General features: G+C 52.5%; 7 protein-coding genes across 7 annotated transcripts; 3 read left to right on the forward strand and 4 right to left on the reverse strand.

Annotated features, from left to right (window-relative positions):
• Positions 1 to 2,693: 2,693 nt before the first annotated feature.
• Positions 2,694 to 4,112, forward strand: BO66DRAFT_332678 (pyruvate dehydrogenase (acetyl-transferring) subunit E1 alpha; the record flags this gene model as incomplete). Its single annotated transcript, XM_025644146.1, has 4 exons — positions 2,694 to 2,813; positions 2,903 to 3,036; positions 3,099 to 3,553; positions 3,607 to 4,112. The coding sequence occupies 4 exons, from the start codon at positions 2,694 to 2,696 to the stop codon at positions 4,110 to 4,112; spliced, it is 1,215 nt and encodes a 404-aa protein (XP_025499773.1).
• A 520-nt stretch (positions 4,113 to 4,632) lies between these two features.
• On the reverse strand, positions 4,633 to 7,174 carry BO66DRAFT_394956 (uncharacterized protein). The gene has a single exon (XM_025648114.1). It carries the CDS (start codon positions 7,074 to 7,076, stop codon positions 4,908 to 4,910), a length of 2,169 nt encoding a protein of 722 aa, XP_025499774.1. The 5' UTR covers positions 7,077 to 7,174; the 3' UTR covers positions 4,633 to 4,907.
• Positions 7,175 to 7,621: 447 nt separating this feature from the next.
• Positions 7,622 to 9,643, reverse strand: BO66DRAFT_394957 (mitochondrial 37S ribosomal protein uS4m). The gene is made up of 2 exons (XM_025648115.1): positions 9,020 to 9,643; positions 7,622 to 8,919 (listed from the first exon to the last, which is right to left on the reverse strand). The coding sequence occupies exons 1-2, from the start codon at positions 9,341 to 9,343 to the stop codon at positions 7,960 to 7,962; spliced, it is 1,284 nt and encodes a 427-aa protein (XP_025499775.1). The 5' UTR covers positions 9,344 to 9,643; the 3' UTR covers positions 7,622 to 7,959.
• Positions 9,515 to 10,350, forward strand: BO66DRAFT_191476 (uncharacterized protein). The gene has a single exon (XM_025642455.1). The coding sequence runs from the start codon at positions 9,652 to 9,654 to the stop codon at positions 10,210 to 10,212; it is 561 nt and encodes a 186-aa protein (XP_025499776.1). The 5' UTR covers positions 9,515 to 9,651; the 3' UTR covers positions 10,213 to 10,350.
• On the reverse strand, positions 10,339 to 12,957 carry BO66DRAFT_394959 (putative DNA repair protein Rad26). The gene is made up of 2 exons (XM_025648116.1): positions 12,278 to 12,957; positions 10,339 to 12,218 (listed from the first exon to the last, which is right to left on the reverse strand). Exons 1-2 carry the CDS (start codon positions 12,812 to 12,814, stop codon positions 10,404 to 10,406), a joined length of 2,352 nt encoding a protein of 783 aa, XP_025499777.1. The 5' UTR covers positions 12,815 to 12,957; the 3' UTR covers positions 10,339 to 10,403.
• A 456-nt stretch (positions 12,958 to 13,413) lies between these two features.
• On the forward strand, positions 13,414 to 15,249 carry cds1 (phosphatidate cytidylyltransferase). The gene is made up of 4 exons (XM_025642456.1): positions 13,414 to 13,725; positions 13,784 to 14,156; positions 14,204 to 14,997; positions 15,049 to 15,249. Exons 1-4 carry the CDS (start codon positions 13,567 to 13,569, stop codon positions 15,085 to 15,087), a joined length of 1,365 nt encoding a protein of 454 aa, XP_025499778.1. The 5' UTR covers positions 13,414 to 13,566; the 3' UTR covers positions 15,088 to 15,249.
• Positions 15,250 to 16,470: 1,221 nt separating this feature from the next.
• Positions 16,471 to 17,994, reverse strand: BO66DRAFT_414682 (putative cyclin; the record flags this gene model as incomplete). The annotated part of the gene is made up of 5 exons (XM_025649487.1): positions 16,471 to 16,898; positions 17,000 to 17,327; positions 17,434 to 17,562; positions 17,619 to 17,700; positions 17,765 to 17,994. 5 exons carry the CDS (start codon positions 17,992 to 17,994, stop codon positions 16,471 to 16,473), a joined length of 1,197 nt encoding a protein of 398 aa, XP_025499779.1.
• Between the last annotated feature and the right edge of the window lie 3,836 nt (positions 17,995 to 21,830).

The following is a 21,830-nucleotide window of genomic DNA, read 5'->3' on the forward strand; positions in this document are numbered from 1 at the left end:
CACTCTTCTGCTTTCTTCTAGAATTCCCCCGGTCTGAAACTTCTTGCGATCTACCGAACCTTGAGACAGTAGTCGATGAACTATCGTCGGACATGGTCCAGAAGAGGCAGGTCTCTTTGATCCCGCGAAATCGAACCGTGAGAGAGTCATGCACTTAGCTGCTACACTACACTCTAGCAGAGGTCCGACTCGACCTCGATCTTCCGGATCAGCAGCGCGATTCTGTTCACAGCTGAAAAGAGGATTTGTACTGCGATGTGCCGTGTCTTTGTGTCTCTGTGATAAGATCTACAACCACAAAATACTTCCGCACATCACTGACCCGAAAACTAGGAGGTTTTGGCAAGCGCAGCCCCGAACAGCCAACAGGACTTATCCCTGCTCAAGAGCTCCATTCAATTGCTTTTCAGGAAACGCTCCAGAAGCTGCGCAAAAATAGCTAGAACAAGGTCTTCCAGGACTATGCCTTTTTCGAGTGTTGATTACTATTTCCAATTGTCAGGCCCCATGCAAAAAGCCCCCCCTCTGTGACTGTCACGAACAGTATCACTGATACCAGTCTTGGGCTTATCCACCCCGCTGCCACGTTTCGAAGGGAAACGAGAATTCAAATGTGGGCTAGATATTAATAACAACGAACTATGGGGACTTGCGGACGAGCGATGGTGCCCCCACTGCCTATTTACACATACGATACGAGAACAGGCTCAGTCGAGCTGCGCGAGTCAACAGCAGCACGTCGGCGCATAATAAAAAGCATTGAATAGTTTGGCAAATGCCTCAATAGCAAGGAGTCGCATTAGGCTGACATGATTACCCTAGATCTCGCCCCTTTTTGTATTGCGATCACCAACTAGTCAACGACCTCAAGGGCTCTGAACACAATTACCGTATCGAGGCAAGTCTGAGGACGGTGTTCAATGTGTCCTGCGCTTCCACCAGATTAGGTACTGTTAAGGTGCAGCCCACCCTGAGCGATCATTCGGGATCTGCCCGAATTTCTGGCTGATGTTCGTGCCGATGCACTGGTTGTGGTCGCTTAAATATCCGCATGGAGTAAGCTGATCTGGAGCCCCAGGACCCACCAGGACGGACGATGAAGCATTCGAAGCATCAGATTTATACCTACCTGTCCCCGTTCTTGACATCTTGGTGTGCGTTGCTGCCATGCAACGTCAGAAATAGCAGACAGGTGACGCAGGTGTCAAATCTCTGGCCTCTATTTGCCCCAGGGAAATCGAGGTATCGGTTATCGCGCGACAGGAATTAAGACACCCACAGCTATGCTAGCCCAGGTACACAGCCAGGATGGCCTTAGCATCACTACCTATCATCTTTCAACGCTCGAAGGAACAATACCCTTGTCTCAAATCCCGATTAACCTACAAGCAAACAATTCATCTGTTGGGACCCGGACGCCTGTCAGCATAGTCCAACGTGCACCCCAGCTTGCCGCTTACGGTTTCGCGTGGCGCTCCCAGCTAGACTTCAATGGGGTATGAAGACTCAGAAAAAGCAAGAACTTCATTCCACGGTCCAATTGAACCTATGGTCAATCGGCGACAGTTGCACCGCCACGACCCAATATTATTTTGTGGTATGCAAGTCGTGGTGAGATTCTATTTTCTTGCTTTTGCCATGCTCCGGTCACTGGGGCCAAAATGTCAAGGCGGGATCTGCCTCGACGATGCCAACAGAAAATGATGTCGGAGGGAGTTGGAGCATGGACAAGTTTCTTTTTCATAGATAAGCATACCTTGTCATTCGAGTATATGGTCGAAGACGACTGGGATCATGCTGGCAAGGGTACAACGCTGAGCACCTATTCAACAGAAGGCATGCATGTTGCAATAGCTCTAGAGTAGCTATACTTTTTATCTTGCGAACAGTGGCACAGATGAAGTCTAGATCACTGACCACTTAAGCAGCCAGAGGTGAAATATTTGGATGGTGATCATGGTGTTCTGTAGTCCCATGCACAGACGGTGTGTCCCCGGATGATATGTTTTTTGTATATATATCGAGGCTGAGTTACTACGGAGTCACGAGCGGTCGATCTGGAGATAGATCCTGAGCCACGGCCACAAATCTCCTTTGGCTTCACCTCATATGCTCTAAGGGTTTATCATCGCCCAGAGACAGTTCTGTGGTTTCGACTCCGTCAGCCTAAGTCACTTTAGCTTCAATGTTTAACCGCACTCAAGGGAGGAGTTCGGGGCTAACATAGTCCGATGCTGCCAAGGCTCCGGCGGTGACGCCCGGAGTGATGGAGTTGACCGCGACAAGTCATGGGAAGAGGTGACGGCGGGCATGACTGAATGAATAGCTGCTAAGATTCTATTAGAATATGACTCCTGAAGTAATCACCTAGAATTCGTGCTCAGAGGGAAAAGCAAGTAGTTGCCGGTATAGTACAACTACAGTTGTAGTACCTCAACATTCTACGGAGTACAGTACCTAACAATAATCAATCGCCCGAGTCGCTCGGAGCAGTTTGCTCGGTTTGCAACGGCTACACCGGACGGCCTCTAAGGGATGCTTATCTAATTCGTGCCTGCCGAATTCCGCCTAGTCGCAGGGGAAAGTTTGTTCCCAACATATCCGGGTTGTTGAAAGATAACAGCAGCACTGCTCTCCCTCTGTTCGTTCACCTTCATCAGCATCTCGCTGTCCTCCGCTGCCTCTCATCCATCATGTTGTTCCGTGCTGCGGCCCGTCAAGCCGCCCCCTTGAGGCGTCAGGCTTTTGCCCCCGTTGCCCGTCGCTCCGTCACCACCGACGCTGCCTCGGCGCATGCTGAGAACGTCCCTCAGGTAAGACGCGCCTCCCAGTGAACCGATGGGACCTCAATGCTTCGTCCTCAATTCCGATTTTTTTCCCATCCAGCTAACTGTTCCTGTAGGAGGATGACAAGCCGTTCACCGTCCGTCTCTCCGACGAGAGCTTCGAGACCTACGAGATCGATCCCCCTCCCTACACCCTGGAAATCACCAAGAAGGAGCTGAAGCAGATGTACTACGACATGGTTGCCATGAGGTATGCTGCTACGGGTGCTCTCTGTCTCGCATCAACTCCCTTATTAACGAGTTTTGGAACAGACGCATGGAAATGGCCGCCGACCGTCTGTACAAGGAGAAGAAGATCAGAGGTTTCTGCCACTTGTCCACCGGTCAGGAAGCCGTCGCCACCGGTATCGAGCACGCTATCTCCCGCGACGACAAGATCATCACCGCCTACCGTTGCCACGGTTTCGCCATGATGCGCGGCGGTACCGTCCGCTCCATCATTGGTGAGCTGCTCGGTCGCCGTGAGGGTATCGCCTACGGCAAGGGTGGTTCCATGCACATGTTCGCCCCCAACTTCTACGGCGGTAACGGTATCGTCGGTGCCCAGGTCCCCGTCGGTGCCGGTCTGGCGTTCGCCCAGCAGTACAACAACCAGAAGGCCACCAGTATCATCCTGTACGGTGATGGTGCCTCCAACCAGGGTCAGGTCTTCGAGGCCTTCAACATGGCCAAGCTGTGGAACTTGCCCGCCCTGTTCGGTTGTGAGAGTACGTTTTGCCTTCCCTTCCCAGAAGAACTCCTGTTAACAATTCGTCCCTAGACAACAAGTACGGCATGGGTACCTCCGCCGCCCGCTCCTCCGCCCTGACCGAGTACTACAAGCGCGGTCAGTACATCCCCGGTATCAAGGTCAACGGCATGGACGTCCTGGCCACCAAGGCCGCCGTCAAGTACGGTAAGGACTACGCCACCTCCGGCAACGGACCCCTCGTCTTCGAGTACGTCACCTACCGCTACGGTGGTCACTCCATGTCCGACCCCGGTACCACCTACCGCAGCCGTGAGGAGATCCAGCGCATGCGCAGCACCCACGACCCCATCGCCGGTCTTAAGCAGAAGATCCTCGACTGGAGCGTCTGCACCGAGGAGGAGCTCAAGGCCCTCGACAAGGCCGCCCGCACCCACGTCGACTCCGAGGTCGCCATCGCCGAGAAGATGCCCGTCCCCGACAGCAACTCCCGCATCCTCTTCGAGGATATCTACGTCCGTGGCAGCGAGCCCCGCTGGATGAGAGGCCGCACTGTCGACGAGACTTTCTACTACTAGAAAGTTTTTTTTACTCCGTCTTCAGTTTAGCCATTGGTTGTAGGCAAAAGGAACGAGGGGAAGAGGACAGAAAGCTAAGAGGGGGGAGAGAGAGGAAGAGATATCCGCTGGTGATGAAGGAAACACTCCAAGGATGATGGTGTTGCGTGATGGGGGAATGACCCAGAAAAAACAGAAACAAGATTGGCATTCCCGCTACGATTCTTGTTTTTTTTTTCTTTCTGACACAAAGCATCTAAAACCCTCCCACACAATCTCACTCATACACAAAGCTCTCATGGAACGGTTGTTATCAAACTATGTAATTTAGCCGGGAATTATCATTATTTTTTTATTGTTGCTTTTTGACTTCATTCGTGCTTCGCTGGGGCCCTGCCTTCCTTTCCTGCGTGCTATACTATACCTACCATGTTCTAGGTTTTTGGAGGCAATATAGACTGCGATGTTTCGTACTGTGATCTTGGTTTGGCGAGTGAGGCTCATGACGAGATATAGAACTTCCGAGTGGATGGTTCTTTTGTGAACCGTCCAGCGGGATTAAATATATATTTCAGGTATCTTGAAGGGTAAGGTAATATATAGGTGTATGTATATAGGAGGAAAGGTAGCAGAAGCAAGGACACGGAAGTGACAAATAAAAAGGCTGGCCGAGCAAAATTAAACAGACAACACTGCTCTAGACCAGTGGGTATCATATGCAAATATATCACGATATAGAAGAAGACAAAACAAGGGAGTATATGGGGTATTAACATGACGTGATAAATGGGGAAAGAAAAGGAAAGAAGAAGCAAGTCAAGACGGCTCCTGTCTCAACATCTCTAAGATCATCTCCTGCGTCCGTTGCACCGAGTCCAGCTTCTCCTCGAGACTCGCGCGGTCCTTGGCCAGCTCGGACCGCATCTCCTCACGCATCTCCTCGCGGAGTTCGGCTTTGAGCTTGGCGATGAGGTGAGTTGGGATCGGGAGGGAGGAGACTTGGGACATCTTCGGGGCTTGGGTGGGCGAGGGGGGGTCGTCGGGGTTCGAGCTGGTGTCGGATTGCGAATGGGATGGTTGTTGAGGTTGTTGCTGCTGCGCTGTGGCGGCGGCGGCGGCGGCGGCGGCAGCAGCGCGTGAGCGGCTGTCGGTTGTTTCGAGGGGTTTGAAAGAGGTTTGTAGGGTGGTGGTGGGATTGGCAGCGTCGAGGTGACGGTTGAGTTTGCCCAATGTTTCTAGAACGGCACTCATCATCGACGACGACTCTGCGTTACCCGCCTCGCCTCCTGAAGGGGTGCTGTTAAGTTGTTGTAGAGCGAGGGACCCGTCCAGAGACGGTCGGCCTGCGCCGCCTAGCATAGTCGCTGGGGCTGGAGTCGGGGTGTGGTACTGGGACTGCGGTTGACTGGCGAACATATTATCGAATCCGGGGGGTAGACGGACTTTGGTGTGCTGAGGCGTGGAGGCGGGCGGCGTTGAGAGCGCTTGCTGCGACGGGGTTGGAAGCTGCGCAGCAGCACCACCAACGTTCACCAGCGGGCTTCCACTACCACTCACACTCCCCGTCGCTCTCCAAGCCCCTAAGCTAGGACTGACCCCGTCATTGTTGCCGTTCACCCACACTTCCCACTCTCTGTCCTTTCTCTTCCTCGGCCTCCTCGAGTCCCTCTTCTCGATCCGCCTCGCTTCAGCCTCCTCCCACCTCTGCCACGTGGGAATCCACGCATCCACAGCAGCCCTCCATCTGAGATTCGACCGATCATCCCTCTCACTGCCCCCTCTCTCGCGCTGCTCGTCCAGAAACTTCATGCGTTGTTTGGTCACGAGTTCCACCTTGCGACGGACCGAGTGCCACGAGTACGGATGTCCCTGGTCGCGCGTGAACTCCTCCGTGACCGTCATCCACCACTTGCACAGGTTACTGCGCTGACCGAACTCGTGAGCATGGCGATTGCAGATGTCGAAGAGCGAGACTTCCTCGAGGGTGGTTAGGCGCTTCCCGTGTTTGCGAGGCCCTTCACGGTCGCCGGTGATGTTTAGGGAGTTTTCGGCACTGTCGTTGCCTGCGGCGGTAGCATCGAGGTCGAGGTCATCGCGACCATCAATGAGAATGGTAGTAGCTGTAGTGCCAGAACGGGTTGTTGTCGCATTACCGTTGGGGATGGGTCCGTCTCGCTGACTATTGGAAGGAGTAGTGATAGCGGTGCTGTTAGCGGTTCCGTCATTACCCCCACCTACAGGATGATGACCATGGCGACGCTGCTGCTGCTGCTGCTGTGCGCGAGCATGTGAGCGCGCACGCGCGATTGTGTTCGCGCCCATCCCATCGGAAGAAACGTAATCCTGGTCTCCCAATGCGTCTGCGGTGGTGATATGTCGTACGCTGCAATCAGAGGTATCGAAATCACTCTCTTCGCTCGATATGGAGACAGCTTGCTGTTGTTTTTGCTGTCGCGGTTTTTGTTTTTGTTGTTGCTGCTGTTGCTGTTGACGTGCATCAATGACCATAGGAACAGGCTGTTGTTGTTGTTGCTGTTGCTGTTGAGAATGCCGAGAAAGTGAGTGGGGGTGCGAATGGTGCTGATGCTGCTGCTGTGTATCAAGTGCAGTAGGCTGCGGCGTCGGCTGTGGTCGTAAGCGCAAGTTCGTGGACAAGTTAGGGAGCGTTGCATGCTGTGGGTTGGCTCGCGCGGAAATCATCGAGGGAAGCCATGGCATTTGAGGCATCTGAAGGGCCGCGGCAGAGGTACTTGGGGGAGCAGCAGTGGGTGTTATGGTGGTCGAGGTCGAGTCAATGCGCGGATTTGAGGCGGCGGCGGCGGCGGCTGGGGCGGCGGCGTTCGCGGTGTGATGGGGAAGATGTGGGAGGTGTTGGCGTTGGTGTCGGTGCTGCTGTTGCTGCTGCTGCTGCTGCTGAGGATGAGGATGCGTTCGATGACCAGTACTGGTGGTGGCAGTTGAACCATGCCAGGAATACATGGACATGGTTTTAGTGAGCTTTCCAAGTCTCCCAAAAGTGGTGAGAGGCGGAGAAAGAAGGAAAGAGGGAGAGGGAGAGGAGAGGGAGTGGAAGAGGGAGTGAGAGTGAGAGTGAGAGTGAGATTGATGGTGAACCGTGGACAGCAACTGCGGCGGGCGGAGAACTTTAAGCTAATAGTACTAAGAGTAATTAATTCACTCTCTCAATATTCAATAAGTCAATAATGCCATTCTTGATAGAGTCGCCAAGCCAAAAACCCAAGAAACCCTTTGTCTCATTACGCCCCTCTGAAAAATTCGACCCAAATGACCCAAATGTCTGCAATTTTAAGTCATGGCAGCCGGTTGGGTTGGTCTAGAGCCCCGCGGTGGAGGTGGTCATTTAGCATGTTATCTACTAGGTAACTATCACACTCGGTATTTTTCAGGGGCTGTTGGTATCTGGGCTACCTCATAGTTCTTCCGGAGTGATTGTCAGACGGCGTCTCGCCTCATCGCATTCAATAGGCACAAGCGATTCGCCATGTCTTCAAGAAGCTAAAGTATAGATACTCAAGAGTATATTCGTATTGATGATGTACAGTACAGTGGGATCCTCTAGCTCCGAATACCCTGGCTACTTCACTTCATTGACTTTTGCCCTCTCCCCTGGTGATCGAGGGGAAACAACAAACCATAAAAAAGAAAGAAGGAAAAAAAAAAAGGAATACACTGTAGATAAGCACCCAAGATGCAGGGGAACCAAAGAAAAAAAAAAGAAACCAATCCGACACATCGAATAATTAGACACCCAGTAATACATGAAGACTGTGGAACAGGCCCGCAGAACGGAGAGAAAACAGAGAAGAGAGAATACAGATGATTGGATAAAAACCCACGTGAAATGCACCTACCGCCGTCTCAAGTACCACACAAACGCCGGGTTGTTGACCATCTCGCCGAATGGCGTCGGCACCTCACCGAAGCCAGGACGAGCCACGGGGTGGCGCAGGTACACAGCAGCGCAAATGTTGTGATTGACCTCCAAGTAACGGGGGATCGTGGCGAATGCACTCATGTAGTCACGCGGCCTCCAGGGGGTGGCATAGGGCTTGGTGCTATCCACCGGGTTGTCGCGCATCTGGACGAGCGCCCGGCGCAGCACCTCGAACTCCTCGTCCGAGAGTTCCGATGTGTCCACCTCTTTCTCCGGGTTCTGGATGGCCTGACGGAACGCCTCAGACAGCTGGGTAGTGATGGGGCCGTTTTCGCCTGCCTTCGGGGTAGCAGCCTCGGACTCGGACTTCTCGGTAGCAGACCCCTCAGCCTTAGCCTCCACCTCCGTCTTTTCTGCCTTCTGCTTCTCCTCCTCGCCCTCGTTCGTTTCGGACTCCTCCTTCTTCGCCTTCACGGGCTTCTTCTCGGCGCGCTTGACCTTGAGAAGAGTCGTCAGCTCGGAGAACTGCTCCTCGAGGTTGGCAGTCAAAACCGAGCTGTTCCCCGAGCGGGACAGTACCCGACGAACGGCTCTCTGGAATCCACGCAGATCCTGCTTGCGCTTGGCCGGGAGCTCGTCCTTGCTGCTATTCATGATGGCCTTAGCCTGAGACATGAGCGCCCTGAGGGTCTTGCGGGGGGCCTCCAACGGCGCCGATTCCGCCTTGGTAGCCTCCGCAGCCTCCTCGGCCTCCTCCGCGGCTTCCTCCGCAGCCTCCTCGGCCTTCTTGGCCTCCTCGGCCGCCTTCTTGCGGGCCACTCGGGTCTGTCGTCGTTCCACCTTGTCTTTGGGCGCACCGGTGGCATACATGACGCGCTCGGGTTCAACCTGGAACATATCGCCGGGGTTGAGCAGGTAGCCGGGGAATCTCATCTACCATTGCGCGAAGCCTGATTAGTATTCGTCCAATGCGATGACCCAGATAGAGCTCCCCCCCGGAAGATCAGAAAACGAGCAAGAGAAAGAAACCTACCGGCTTGCCATTGACCTTGACGGCACCGTGCACCACAAACTGCCGGGCCTGTCTCGCGCTGCTCGCAAACATGGCACGGAAGATGGCCGTGTCGAGGCGACGCTCCAATGGGGCGAACGTCATTTGAACGTAAGGCGTTGTTCTCTCGCCCATGTAAGACGCCCGAGGCCCCCGAGGCTTCCCCCGAGGCTTGTCAGCCCCGGCATCCTCCTCATACGCCTGAAAATCCTCCATCTCTTCCCGTTCCGGGGCCTTCGTCAGACCGGACCCACGGCCGGCCGACATGGCGGAACCGTCATCTCGGGCCAGATTGCTGGGGGCCATGGGCACGACGCTGCGCAAGCGGGGGGAGAACATGCGCTGCCATTGCTTCTCGGAGACCTGTTCCCCGTGGTAGGCGCGAGCGGCGGCCTTGGCCTTCCATTTCTGCTGGAAGAAGGTGGCGTTTGGGCGGTAGACGTCCCTCAGCCGACTGAGGTTATACAGGTTATATTTGCTCCATGATTGCCGGATTTTCTGAACGGGAAGAAGATATTAGAGGAGGACTTAAAGGTGGGGGGAGAGGAAAGTAATGAGAAGTATCAATTGAAGAGCATACCGGTGTCTTCAAGGGTGTAGTAGCCCTGTTCCTCATGATGGCGGCGGCGAGCTTTTGGAGAGAGGGGTGGGTGGTGCGTGGGTTGCTTGCTCCTACTCTGCTGCTGTCTTTCTCTCCCGAAACTATCGCCGGCGGCCAAAACTTCGCTGCCGCGAGAGCACGTGACGGTAAGCACATGATTTGGAGACTACTGCCTAGTTATGGCCTGAGAGCTGAGGCAGACATAGTCTCCCGGCTGGCAAGCGTTATGATTGGCCAGAGGCTAGCTCGCTTGCGAGTAGCGCGGACTCACCGCCCCGTTGACGAGTATATAATCTGCCTTCACCCGTCGCCCTTTTGGACTTTTTTCTTCTTTCTTTTCTTCATACTTACCTTGTTTGGGTGGCTGCGATCAAGAAGGCGGTCCACCACGGATTGGTCCCTGCATTGCACAGCGCGGAGGAACAATCCGTTCAACGGCCTTCGGGTCATTGACAGGCGTATTCTTTGGCACTTTTCCTTCGGGATAACTATTTTTCTTTTCATCATCGCTTCGCCTTGTGCGGGGTTATGGAGAAGAGATGCTTTTCCACTTAGGCTAGCTAGATTTCCATAAGCAACTCATCCGTGTCTACGCATTCTGCAATGCTGTCCTTGCACCATGTTCTCGCCTTCTAGCTCAAATGGTCCAAACGCAGCCTGCAGCGTAATGGGTACTGTACCCCTGTCGCGCGTACATTGTGATAACCCCGCTTTCATTATTCGTCACGCGTTATGCTTTAACCTCGGCCTTGTACGTACATCACATCACTCCCCATCCCGATTGGCGTTGGGAAATGCCTCCAGCAGCGCCTCTGCTTCCTGCGGATTGACCGCATCATCGAGGATCTCATGTGCCATCTCCACCGTGTCATCCGTTATCCCCGCTTCCAGTACCAACCCTTCACTGAACGCCAGCCGGGTCAAGACAACCAGGAACTTTTGCTTTCCGCCCGCCACGCGACACAACTTGGCCTGCAGGTCCACCTGCTCGCGGTGCCGCTGCATCACCCCGTACACAAGCCTCATTAACCCATTGATCATGGACGCGTGGAGATCCTTTTCCGGCGGTAGGGTATATAACGCGTGCACCTCATCGTGCATGGCCCGGATCAGTCGTGCGAGCACAGTGGGATGAGACGCCAGGATCAAGCTACCGTGAGTGCTCTCCGGCGCTTGAGAGTTGAACGCCACCGACGTGAGAAAGGACAGAGCCTCCCGCCGCATATCGCAGATCTCATATGGCAGATACGGATCTTGCCCTTCATCCAGCTGTGGAGTCTCGCTTAGCAGGTTCGCAACGCGGTCAACAATGTAGTTTTCGTTGGCGATCTGGTCCTGCTCGGTATTTTGGATGGACCCGAACGAGCCTTCTCGAATGCTCGTCGACAGCAGGCTGAGCATCAAGCTGATATCTCCTAGCGGCTGCGAGCAGTTCAACATCATCAAAACAAAGTCGTACCGCATGCAACGCCAGAAAGTCGTCATCTCCCGCTCCACATGCATGCGTCGGCAGGCCAGTTGGAACAGAAGACTTAATGCTTCGGTCGAATCTACTAATGGTTCCAACTGCGACAACGGGGTTTTCCGTACCTGGCCAAGGTTCTGTCGAGACACAGGAGAATGTTTGAACCGGGGCACACCGTTGACATCCCCGGACTCCTGTAGGATGGGTATCAAGTGCTCAATCAAGTCCGAATCATATGATGGCACGTTGATCGAGATCAGGAACCCCATGATTGACATGAACATTGGGATGGGGAGATAGTACTTCTCGCTCAATGCGCGGCCCCATAATGAGATGATGGCCCGCCCATATTCCACCATATAGTTGCCAAAGTCAAGCTTGGCCGTCTCACCCAGCAAGATCGTAGATAACATCTGCTGGGGATCGGAGGGGAAAGCCAGCCCAGCCATAACTTCAATGTCAGGCTTCCCATCCGCAACTGTCCGATGATTCAAGATACGCTTCACGATACTGCTGTCGTAGCTCCTGACAAAAGGAACAGACTGTTCGGGAAGGACATCCACCATTGCATCGTCGGACAAGTCTTCCGCTGCTTCGTCCGGCAGGGGCTCTGCCTGCGGACTCAACTGCAATGGCGTGGGACTGTCCTGACTGAGCTTCCTCTTTCTCTTCCCAGGCACAGTTGGTGTAGTGCGCTTCGACTTCACCGACTTAGTAGGCGAAATAGCGAGGATCTCATCATCGTCAAAGCCGTCTCGGAAAGGCAGGACCCTGGTCTTCTTGGGGGTCACCGGCGGTGCTTTTTCCTCCGTCCGAGGCTTTGCCTTCAATTGGTTGATGCGCATCGCTTCCTCGGCCAAATCCTGTTTGAGGAAGGCGTTCTCCGTGGCGAGCATCTTGCCCTCTGCACGCGCAGCCTCAACCTCTTCTCTGTGCCTGGCGGCCTGCTCGGCCATGGCCTTGCGCAGTGCCGTCATCTGTCGATCATAGTCCTGGGTGACCTTGGCCTGGTTGGCTCGAATGATGGCAATCTCACCGGTCTTCGTTTCCGCGATCGATTTGGCTGCCGTCAGCTCTTCTAGTACCTGCTTATAACGTTCATTCTCCATCGCCAGCTATTTCAACGATTAGTTCTGTAGGCGTGCAGTCTCCGATCACCTCTCCCTAGCATTACCTTCTCGCTCAGTTCCGCATGAGTCCTGTGCAGCTCAGCGTATTGAGAGGACCCTCCTCCCCCCTCAATCTCCATTGGATCGGGCAGGTATCCATACTCGTCCTCCGCCTCGGCTCGTATGTTACCATGTTCGACGTGAGGATGCGGCTCATTGTGATGGGCAGGTGTAGCAAAGACAGAGGCTTGCTGGAGCGCATCGTCCGGTTGGATGGCAACACCATTGTCCAGGACTTCCGCGTCGAGCTCGCCTATGTCCCAGTCGTCATAATCGTTGATCAAACCAGAGTGTAAACGCGGAGGGGGTTGTAAAGTCGCGTTGGAAGGCTTGAGATTATCTCCGGAGATAGTTTGATGATCGGAGCGGACATAAGGGCGAGTAGAGACCGTCAACTCAGGCAGGGGCTGTTGTTGCTGTTGTTGTTGGGTAGCTGGGGCTTGAGTGGCACGGTAGGCATTTTGTTCGAGTTGGTAGAGGGTGCCCGGTGGCAGGTCGTCGAAGCCATCGTCGGAGAAGAAATCATCGTCGTTTTCTTCCATGCCCAGCGATGGACGATCGCCATGAGATGCACGTCCTGGTTGCGAGAGGGGAGGCAATTAAGTAGATGCGTTGAGTGTATGATAGACGATCAATGAACGAATAAGGAGACGATGAATGCGGGAGAGAAAGAAAAAAAAAAGGTAACTTGGTTAGCAGTAGTTAGTAGTTAGTAAGTGCGGTTGACTGACGTCGACGGGGGTTTAGGCGCGTAATCAAGAATTCCCGCCGGCTCAACTCCTTCTCTCCCTCCCTTCCTCGATCTTTCTCCTCCACCTCCACCTCCTCTAGTTATCTCCACCTCTTGCTGACCAAAAAAAACTTCCCTGCCATCGCCTCGACTTTTTTTGTTTTGTCGACTCTTTTTGTGGAACAGTCAGTCACCCAGGTGATCTCTCAAGCTTGCAATCAGGGCAGACCACAAGCCACCTTGATCCTAATTGCTTGAGGCTCACGTCTACCTGTTGTCTTCATTCCTCGGTCGCCAGTTCACATGAATTTTCCCTAAGAACGACGATCATTGCAGCTTCACCCTTTTTCTTTTGTGCTCTGGCATCCCTGCTACCCTGTCCCCCTTTTCTCATCAGCTTTTCTCTTTTGATCAGTTCCACCCTTGCTTGGTTCGGCCCCTTCCGAACCTTTTTCTCAGCTCCCAAGCTCTCGCCAGCTTCTCCTTCCGGCCCCGCGCGCTCCTCAACCCAAGCAGCCGCTCAGTTCCGGTTTCCCCTCGTCTGTACATACATACTCTTCCACCATGTCTAAGACCCGTCGAAACGTCAGATTTCCACACAGGATGTCGAATGCCTCGGAAGGTCGTCGGTCGAGTATCTCGGAGGCCAGCGACATCCTGTCTGACCCGGGAAGTCCGTCCAAAGACGGCACCGTTGCGAAGCCGGCCACAATTCCGGAAGAGGTGAGCAGCGCACCACCATCTGCACAACCAAACAGACTTGCTGACTCCGCGCAATCAGAAATCCGAAAAGTCCCAGTTATCCGACTATGAAAAGAAGAAGCAGACCTTCATCACACGCACGATATGGACCTTTGTCATGATCTTCGGTTTCTTCGTCGTCCTATTCTCCGGCCACATTTACATTCTCGGTATCGTCACCGCCGTTCAGATCGTTTCGTTCAAGGAAGTTATTGCGATCGCCAACGTGCCCAGTAAAGAGAAGAACCTTCGCTTCACAAAGTCGCTGAACTGGTATTTTCTGGCGACTACGATGTACTTCTTGTATGGAGAGAGCGTTATCTACTATTTTAAGCATATCCTATTGGTCGACAAGGTCCTGCTCCCTTTGGCGAATCACCACCGATTCATCAGCTTCATGCTCTATGTCATGGGTAAGTTTATGTTCAGGATCCTAATGGCATCTTTACTGATTGGTCAGGATTCGTTTTCTTCGTCGCATCCCTGAAAAAGGGACACTATCGGTTCCAGTTCACTCAGTTCGCATGGACACATATGGCCTTGTACCTCATTGTTGTTCAAGCCCACTTCGTCATGAACAACGTTCTGGAGGGAATGATCTGGTTCTTCCTTCCTGCCTCTTTGGTCATTGTTAACGACATCTTCGCTTATGTCTGCGGTATCACGTTTGGTCGGACCCAGCTAATCCAGCTGTCGCCCAAGAAGACTGTTGAAGGTTTTATCGGCGCATGGATCTGCACCATCATCTTCGGTTTCTTCATCACCAACATCCTCATGCGCTACAAGTATTTCATTTGCCCTGTCAATGATCTCGGGTCGAACGTGTTGACCGGCCTCGAGTGCACCCCCAACCCGGTCTTTGTCCCTGAGCCGTATTCATTCCCGGAGTGGACCGGTGTCGACAAGACTTTCTACATCGAGCCCATGCAGTTCCACCTCATGGTCTTTGCGACCTTTGCTTCTCTCATTGCCCCCTTCGGCGGTTTCTTCGCCTCTGGGCTGAAGCGGACGTTCAAGATCAAGGACTTTGGTGAATCGATTCCCGGCCACGGCGGCATCACCGATCGGATGGATTGCCAGTTCATCATGGGATTCTTCTCCTACATGTATTACCACAGCTTCATTGCCGTTTACAAGGCCAGTGTTGGGGACATCATCGAGGCCGCCATCACCGGCCTCACTGTCGAGGAGCAGCTCGAGGTTGTCCGTGGCCTTGGCAAGTATTTGTACAACCAAGGAACTGTTTCTGAAACGGTATGTTATGCGCATTTTACCTTGATTACCAGTGTGCTAATATGTTTGCAGATCTTGGAGTGCCTGAACACCGAGCTCAAGCGCCGCTAGAGCGGCACAAAATTCTATGATGACCTATTCTTGTTCCGAGACCTTTCTCCGTGATGAAGTCCTCTTTTTCTTCTTTCCTTCCGACGTATCGGAGGGTTACCCTCCTACAACTCACGATCAAAATATGCTTTTTATAATCTACCCTTTTTTCTCATCCTCCCGAGCGCAACCGTCCGACGGACTCACTGGACCGGAATCGCGAGGCTCGTCTACAACATTCGGGCTCTCTTTGACATGTGCATATACCTCTCGCTCTTGCAGCATTACCATACCATCGAAAAGGCCCGGGACAGCTCTCGGACGAATGAGAAGGACACGATGAGATGAATCGACCGGAAGCGAGGGAAGGAGGTGTGACAGACGAATTGTCGTCTAGCACCTTACCGCATCAATGGGTGGGCTTTGTTGTTCTTTTGTCTTCCAATTCACTTCTTCTGAATCGTGGCGGCAACGGGATAGAGCATGTCTCAGTAGGTAGACGTCTTTTTATATTGTAAAAATGTGGATATATAGCAAAATTTTGCTGGGTACTTCTGTTCTTGGGCTGTAATTGTGGTTAACTATGGCTTCCACATCTGATTACTAAGTGATTTTTTTTCTGTCTGAGGAACAGAATGGTCGTGCCATCGTTGCTTTGCAACATGATATTTGGACTCATGGAAGAGAAACATGAGGGTAATCAAGGTATATACAACATGCCATTTAAAACAATCTTCTTTCTCTTGTGTCTATCATAACAATCGTGATGAGGTGCTTGGGGTGTATGCCGCGCCTGGGGCAACTGCAGTATGAGCCTAGATCGGCCGGGTTGGTTTCTGCTGTCATGCCTTCGCCTTCACTCCCGCCTGGCCGACTCCTTGTAACTCCTCCACTTGCCCTGTCGACTCTCAGAAATTCTCGGTTGCTTGGACCGCGACGACTCGTGGGATGACGCAGGCCCGGTCTTCGTCCTCTCATGATATGAGGTGTAGCATGGCCCTAGCCCAAGTCACTCCGCACCTGATCTCTCGATGGGAGTTATGAGCAGAGCATGGGCTCTTCGAAGCGTAGTCACTAGCATAGCAGGTTCCAGCGCATACACCCAGGGACGACCGAACTGCATCATTGGATGACGGATGGGGTGCCTCATGGCACGACACTGCAATGAAGATCATGGGCAATCAGGAGCAGCAGCGATAGCAGCTAGCCATAGACGCCCAATCTTTCCGCCAATCCCAGCTGCATCTGAATCTGTCCCTACGGATCTCTCCTGCACCCATGACCACCCCGCCATGCCATATATCAACACAACAGTCCTTCCGTCATCCAGAGATCCAAAACAAACCCAACCCGTCCAAAAAGAGTCTTACATAAATAGTTTCAGAAGAGAGTCCGGAGGGCTTTTCACTCCTCAACTTCATACTCCTCGACCTCCACCCGAAAATATTCCTCGACGCGGGACCTCTCCCCCTCCGCGCGGTCGGGCTCCAACATAAACCGCACCGCGTATTTTTCGCCGGCGCGGGGGCGGTCCCCGTTCGCGGCGACAGGGGTAAGCGGGTGGGCGGGTTTGACTGCGGCGTTGGCGGCCGCACTGCCATTGGGGTGACCACCACTCGTGCCATTCGTGTAGGCCTTGCTGCCCTTGGGACCGCGTGGAGGCGCTTTCGGCTTCGCGTCGACCCAGTGCGTGTACCGGGGGAGTTTCTTCTCCTCTGCCTCGGAGTTGAGCGGGATGCGGACGGTCAGGAAGCGGTCCGCGGGGAAGTGCGGGCCCACGGTGGTGGAGGCGCGGTTGTGGGTGTAGAGTTCTAGGACGTCGAGGAGGGTTTCTACCGGTTTTGAGTTAGTCAATGCATTTTCCATCAGTGAAGACGAGACACCCCTCCGATTGATTTCAGATCGGAATGAGAGAGGAAGAAGAATCACGAACCCATAACCTCTTCCCGACTCGTCTGCCAATCCTCGTAGTCCACCCCCTGTTCGACTTCGGGGATGCGCTGGTCCAGCAGCCGGCCCGCCAGCTCCAGGGCGCTAAACGCCATGGTCGAGGTGGTCTGCTTGATGGGCGCGTAGGTCCGATACAGATCCTGCGCGATGCGGTAGGCGACGGTCGAGACCTCCGACTGCGAGGTCAGCCCGTACTTGCGCGCCAGCTTGACGAGCGTCTTTTGCGGGTGGCGCGTGCGGAAGTCGAAGCCGGAGGATTCGAGCATCAGGCGCTCGAGGCCGATTATGCCCCGGGCGGGGATGTCGAAGGCCTGTGGTTGGGTCGTTAGTCTGGAATGCAAGACTTGTGTGGTAAAGTAGGAGTTGAGAGAGATTGAGAAGGATATGAGATAAGCAAGATAGGGGCGTGCGTGCTACCTGGTTGTCAGGAGCCACGTGCTCATGAGGCGGCAGCTTGAGGTTATACGCTGCACACACGATCTCACGGGATCGCTTGAGCGTGTCTTCGACCTTGCAGGCCGTGAAGAGAGCGGCTGTAGCGGCATCCTGGGGAGACTCGTTAGTGCTGCAATCATACTGGGACATAAGAATTTAGGACTTACTGTGTAATTGTACTCGTTGTCTGGATGAACGAGTCGAAACTTGTGGTAATACACCACCGCCGTGTTGAAGGTGCGGATTGGGCTACGCATGACATGTTAACTTTCTTGATTTTCTGTATTGAAATATGGCCGAGGGATAGACATACAGAAACAGGTTGCGTCGTACGCTGTCAATCCATGTTACTCCCTGTAGACGGAGGGACTCCTCGCGCAGGGGGTTGACTCCCATGGCGGCAATACATTGCTGGATGGTCTGCTCGAAGATGTACGGCTTGGCGACCTGAATGAATGAAGGATGGATGGGCGGCGGGTCTGGAGCCACTGTGGTGTCGGGTGAAGTAGACGAATGCGCCTCTTCTCTTTTGTCGGGCGCCATCTTGGTTTGATCTAGATGCGGTCGCATGCACTGCTCTTTAGCAGAATCGATGATGGCTGATGGTTGTGGTTTTAAGCTGGGGAGAGGGAAGTCCCATCCCATTCAATGATTGGTGTAATCCATCATCACCAGCCGGCGGTCAGGTGATCGGATGAAGTGCTCGTGCATATGCTGACTAAGGAGACGTTAAAACATGCATAACATCCTGCTCTCCCCGACGAAGATAAGCTGTGAAGAGTCAATCCCAAGAGTGTCCTTAATCAATGGATGAATGAGCAGAAGCTCTCCTCAAAGGAAATGATTCTCCGTGTACTACTTCAAGCTAGGGAGGATACGATGTGACTATCAATCTCTGCACCACACAATGAAGTCTATCTTCAATACAAGTTCTTCGATGAGAAATATGTTTTGAACCCAGAACTGAAATAATTTTGCATCACATCCCCTCCTTAACTAATTTCAAAGTAGCTTTACAAGCTCTGCAAGCTCTGCAAGCTTCTGAAGCTAAGCTATCTACTCAATACAAAGAGAAGATGATGGAAGAGCTATGCAGATACAACAATTCTTTTCTCATAACTTAGTAGCCAAGACCATCCCAGACTTCCAACACAGATAACTCTCCGCTTGACCGAAGTACACATTAAATTTTTTTTTGAGATGTTTATAAGTGAGTACAGATTTAGAAAGATAAAAACGGAGCAGAATTGTTGATTAATCATACGAAGGAGGCCACAAGCACGGTTACATATTCTCAGCTCTTAGAGTCAATCGGATTTCCTTCTCAAATCCTCCTGATCAATCTTTACTCTCCTTTGAGTCCCTGATAGCACACTATTCTGTCAGGGAGCTTAGTGGGTTACCAGAGCCTTCCCTGTCATAGGGCTGCAGAGGAGCGGGGCTTTCGCGGCCTCCGTCGGAAATGGCAACTGAGGGCCGGCAGACAAACTCAAGGATACTGGATTGCTTTGGGCGACCAGAAGCCGGTACTTAAGAGCTTAGGGTAAGAAGGCCTGAGATCACCTGCTTCAAAGTAAAGTAAAAGCAGATCTTGTAATTATCAATTTGGAGCGTCCCGGGATGATTGCTTGAAACAGACAGAGTCCCCGACACAAAAGGCTTTGATGATGTAGAGCGGGGTATAATCGGAGGCGGCATGTCAAGAAGGAACGACGAGTAAAGAAGCGAGAAAACATGCAGTGGCCGGGGTAAAATGCTTGTTCTCGGACATGATCGTCCTTGTTTTCCACTTACGATAGGATGACCTTCTACCCTCCTATAAGCGAGATTTTAGTAAGGGTCCGATATGCTCGGGCGGTTCACAAATGAGAAAGGACCGAGCAGCCAGGTTATGTGCTCTTTACGCACCAACGCAATCTGTTGCTGCATAGAGGAAGATGAGACAATCCTCACAGTGGTTTGTCAGGCCTGCTTGATTGCAAGTCTGCTGGGGCATGTTGTCGATAAATGGAGTGGAAGGAGATGGAGTTTTGTCGAGGGGGGAGGCGCAAGACAGAGGCAATTGCTGGTAAATCAAGACACCGTAGGCCTCCAGCATATGTTCGTGACAACTAGAAGAGAGGAGACCGCAAAAAAACAAAAAGGAAACCTCATGGAGGGCGCGGTAAATAATTTAAAATTAGAAACTGAGAGATGCCATGAGATGATTGAGGTGCATGATAGCCGACACACTCCCCCTGAATGTATCATACAGTATGGTACAGACGAGGTGTACATGGGCAAAGCATGGCAATACAGCACTGATAGACATCACAGCTTGCGCATGCAGTATGTGATGGCGCCTCTAGATGAAAGGAAAACGGGGAGAAAGAGCGTTGCAAGCGCTGGTCACATACTATAGTCTATAATTAACACCTACATGGTTGAGACCATGGGTTGATAGGCGTAGCTTATGTCGAAGAGTGGAGACAGGAAGAGAATGATGTGATGAGATGAGATAGCATGATAGAAAATGATGACAAGACGAACAGAGAGGTAGGGATGAATGCATGGAAAGTCGAGTTTGGGGAGCCCTGACACAGAGAAGCTTGAAGGTGACTGGTCTGATTCGATGAACAAGGTGGGTGTAGAGTTCGAATAAGCGCGAGATAGAACCACATGGGAGGATAATAATAGAACAAGAGAGCCTTAACATAGGTAGGCTAGTTTGATGAGCAGAATACGACTCACTAAGTGGCTCTTGAGACAGGAACGGGGGGGATAGGGAGGGGAGTAGGCCGGTTCCTATTGATCAGTGGGCTTACCAAGGTAGACTGCGAGGAGGGGCATACGGATGCTACCGCTTTAACTTGTAGGGTCAGTCCTGTAGCCGGTAGATTAGTGGGAACGAGAGAGGTTTAGATCAGCGCGACCTTTCCCAATGCTTCACCGGGATTGGCTGCAGAGTAAATGAGATAACTTGGCTCAATAGACGAAGCGTATGCCGGTCTGATATGCGATTTCGGGTCATCAGGCGGCATTTTGAACTGAACCACTGCAGGCGAGTGGCAAGAGAATATGCGTGGCACTGGCTTGCAAGTCCGAGGATAAAGACCTATGAATGCATCTATAAGAACATAGAAGCAGGATTTGAGGAGAGATAGTCATGATTTCACATGGTCCATTTGCGCAACAAGTACTCGACGTGAGGTTAAGAAGTTCTGCTAGCGTGCCTGGGTGCCAAAAATAGCGAGCAGTTGATCTGCAGGGATGGTTATTCTTAGCAACAGGGTGTAGTTGGCTGTCTCCTTGGCAATCTAATCTTAGAACCCACTGGCCTGCCCCAGGCGACAAGCCATGGGCCTCATTGGATGACATGCACCGTCAGAGATCGAGCATTCAAACCACATCTTGACACCATGGAGCCTTCAACACCTGGCGGTTAAATGATGCAAGCACGGTTCCATTAACTCGCGTTCTTGATTAACGTCTTTTGAGTAACTTATTCTGTTTATAGACCGAACTCGCCATCAACGACTCTCGCATTGGTGGATGCTATGTTAATTAAGCGCCAGGCAGTGTTTGAGTCAAGATTGTGAGACTATCGGTTGTGGTTAAGGTGGTGACTTCTCTGTACCTAGTGGTTAGTTGTCAGTTGTAAATTGAAGATGTGAACGGAAAGCGTTAGGCGGGAGCGAGCCGAAGCGGGGTTCCATTGACTGTCATAATCATGTAAGGGAAGGCCTCTCAGTACAGAGTCATCGAATACAGCAATCATTTCGGATACGATTGATACTCTTAAAGCTACTGAACCATTGCAACAGACCGACTAGAGATGGCTGCACAGTTTCAGTTGATAGTGCATGGTTGCGAAGGGCGTAGACGGGCGCCTAGATATTCGCTGGGGTGATCCCCTCGGCGCTAAAACTGACACTGGAGGGAACCCTCTCGAACACCAGAAACTACCGCCAAAGCCTACTAGTATGGCGCATAAGTTAATGTTTAGATCTCGAGCCCAGTATTGATAGATATCTGTCGCTGCTGGAAAATATTGTCACAGTGTATAATAGGCGCTGAAAGCCATCCTCCAGGGTCCGGTACCATATCTCTAAAGCGCCGCGCCTTTGGATCTTTGATGTCAGGGGCCGCGGTCTGAAACGATATCTGGACAGACAGGCTCCTATCCCGCTCCATGATTGGGAAAGAGCCAACGGATAACGTCCTCGACGCTGTCTATCCTGGATAATCTTCTGCAGGCTATACCTTCTACGTCCTTAGTCCTGCAGGGACGGCTGTTCCCCGTGTTTTGCCATCCCCAGAGGACGGTAATAGAGATTCGACAGTGGCTGTAGAACCGCGCGCGTCATTGCGAACTCCTGTGCATGAATGATTCCAGATTG

This window comes from Aspergillus aculeatinus (assembly GCF_003184765.1).
Source record: "Aspergillus aculeatinus CBS 121060 unplaced genomic scaffold BO66scaffold_55, whole genome shotgun sequence".
NCBI lineage: Eukaryota > Fungi > Ascomycota > Eurotiomycetes > Eurotiales > Aspergillaceae > Aspergillus > Aspergillus aculeatinus.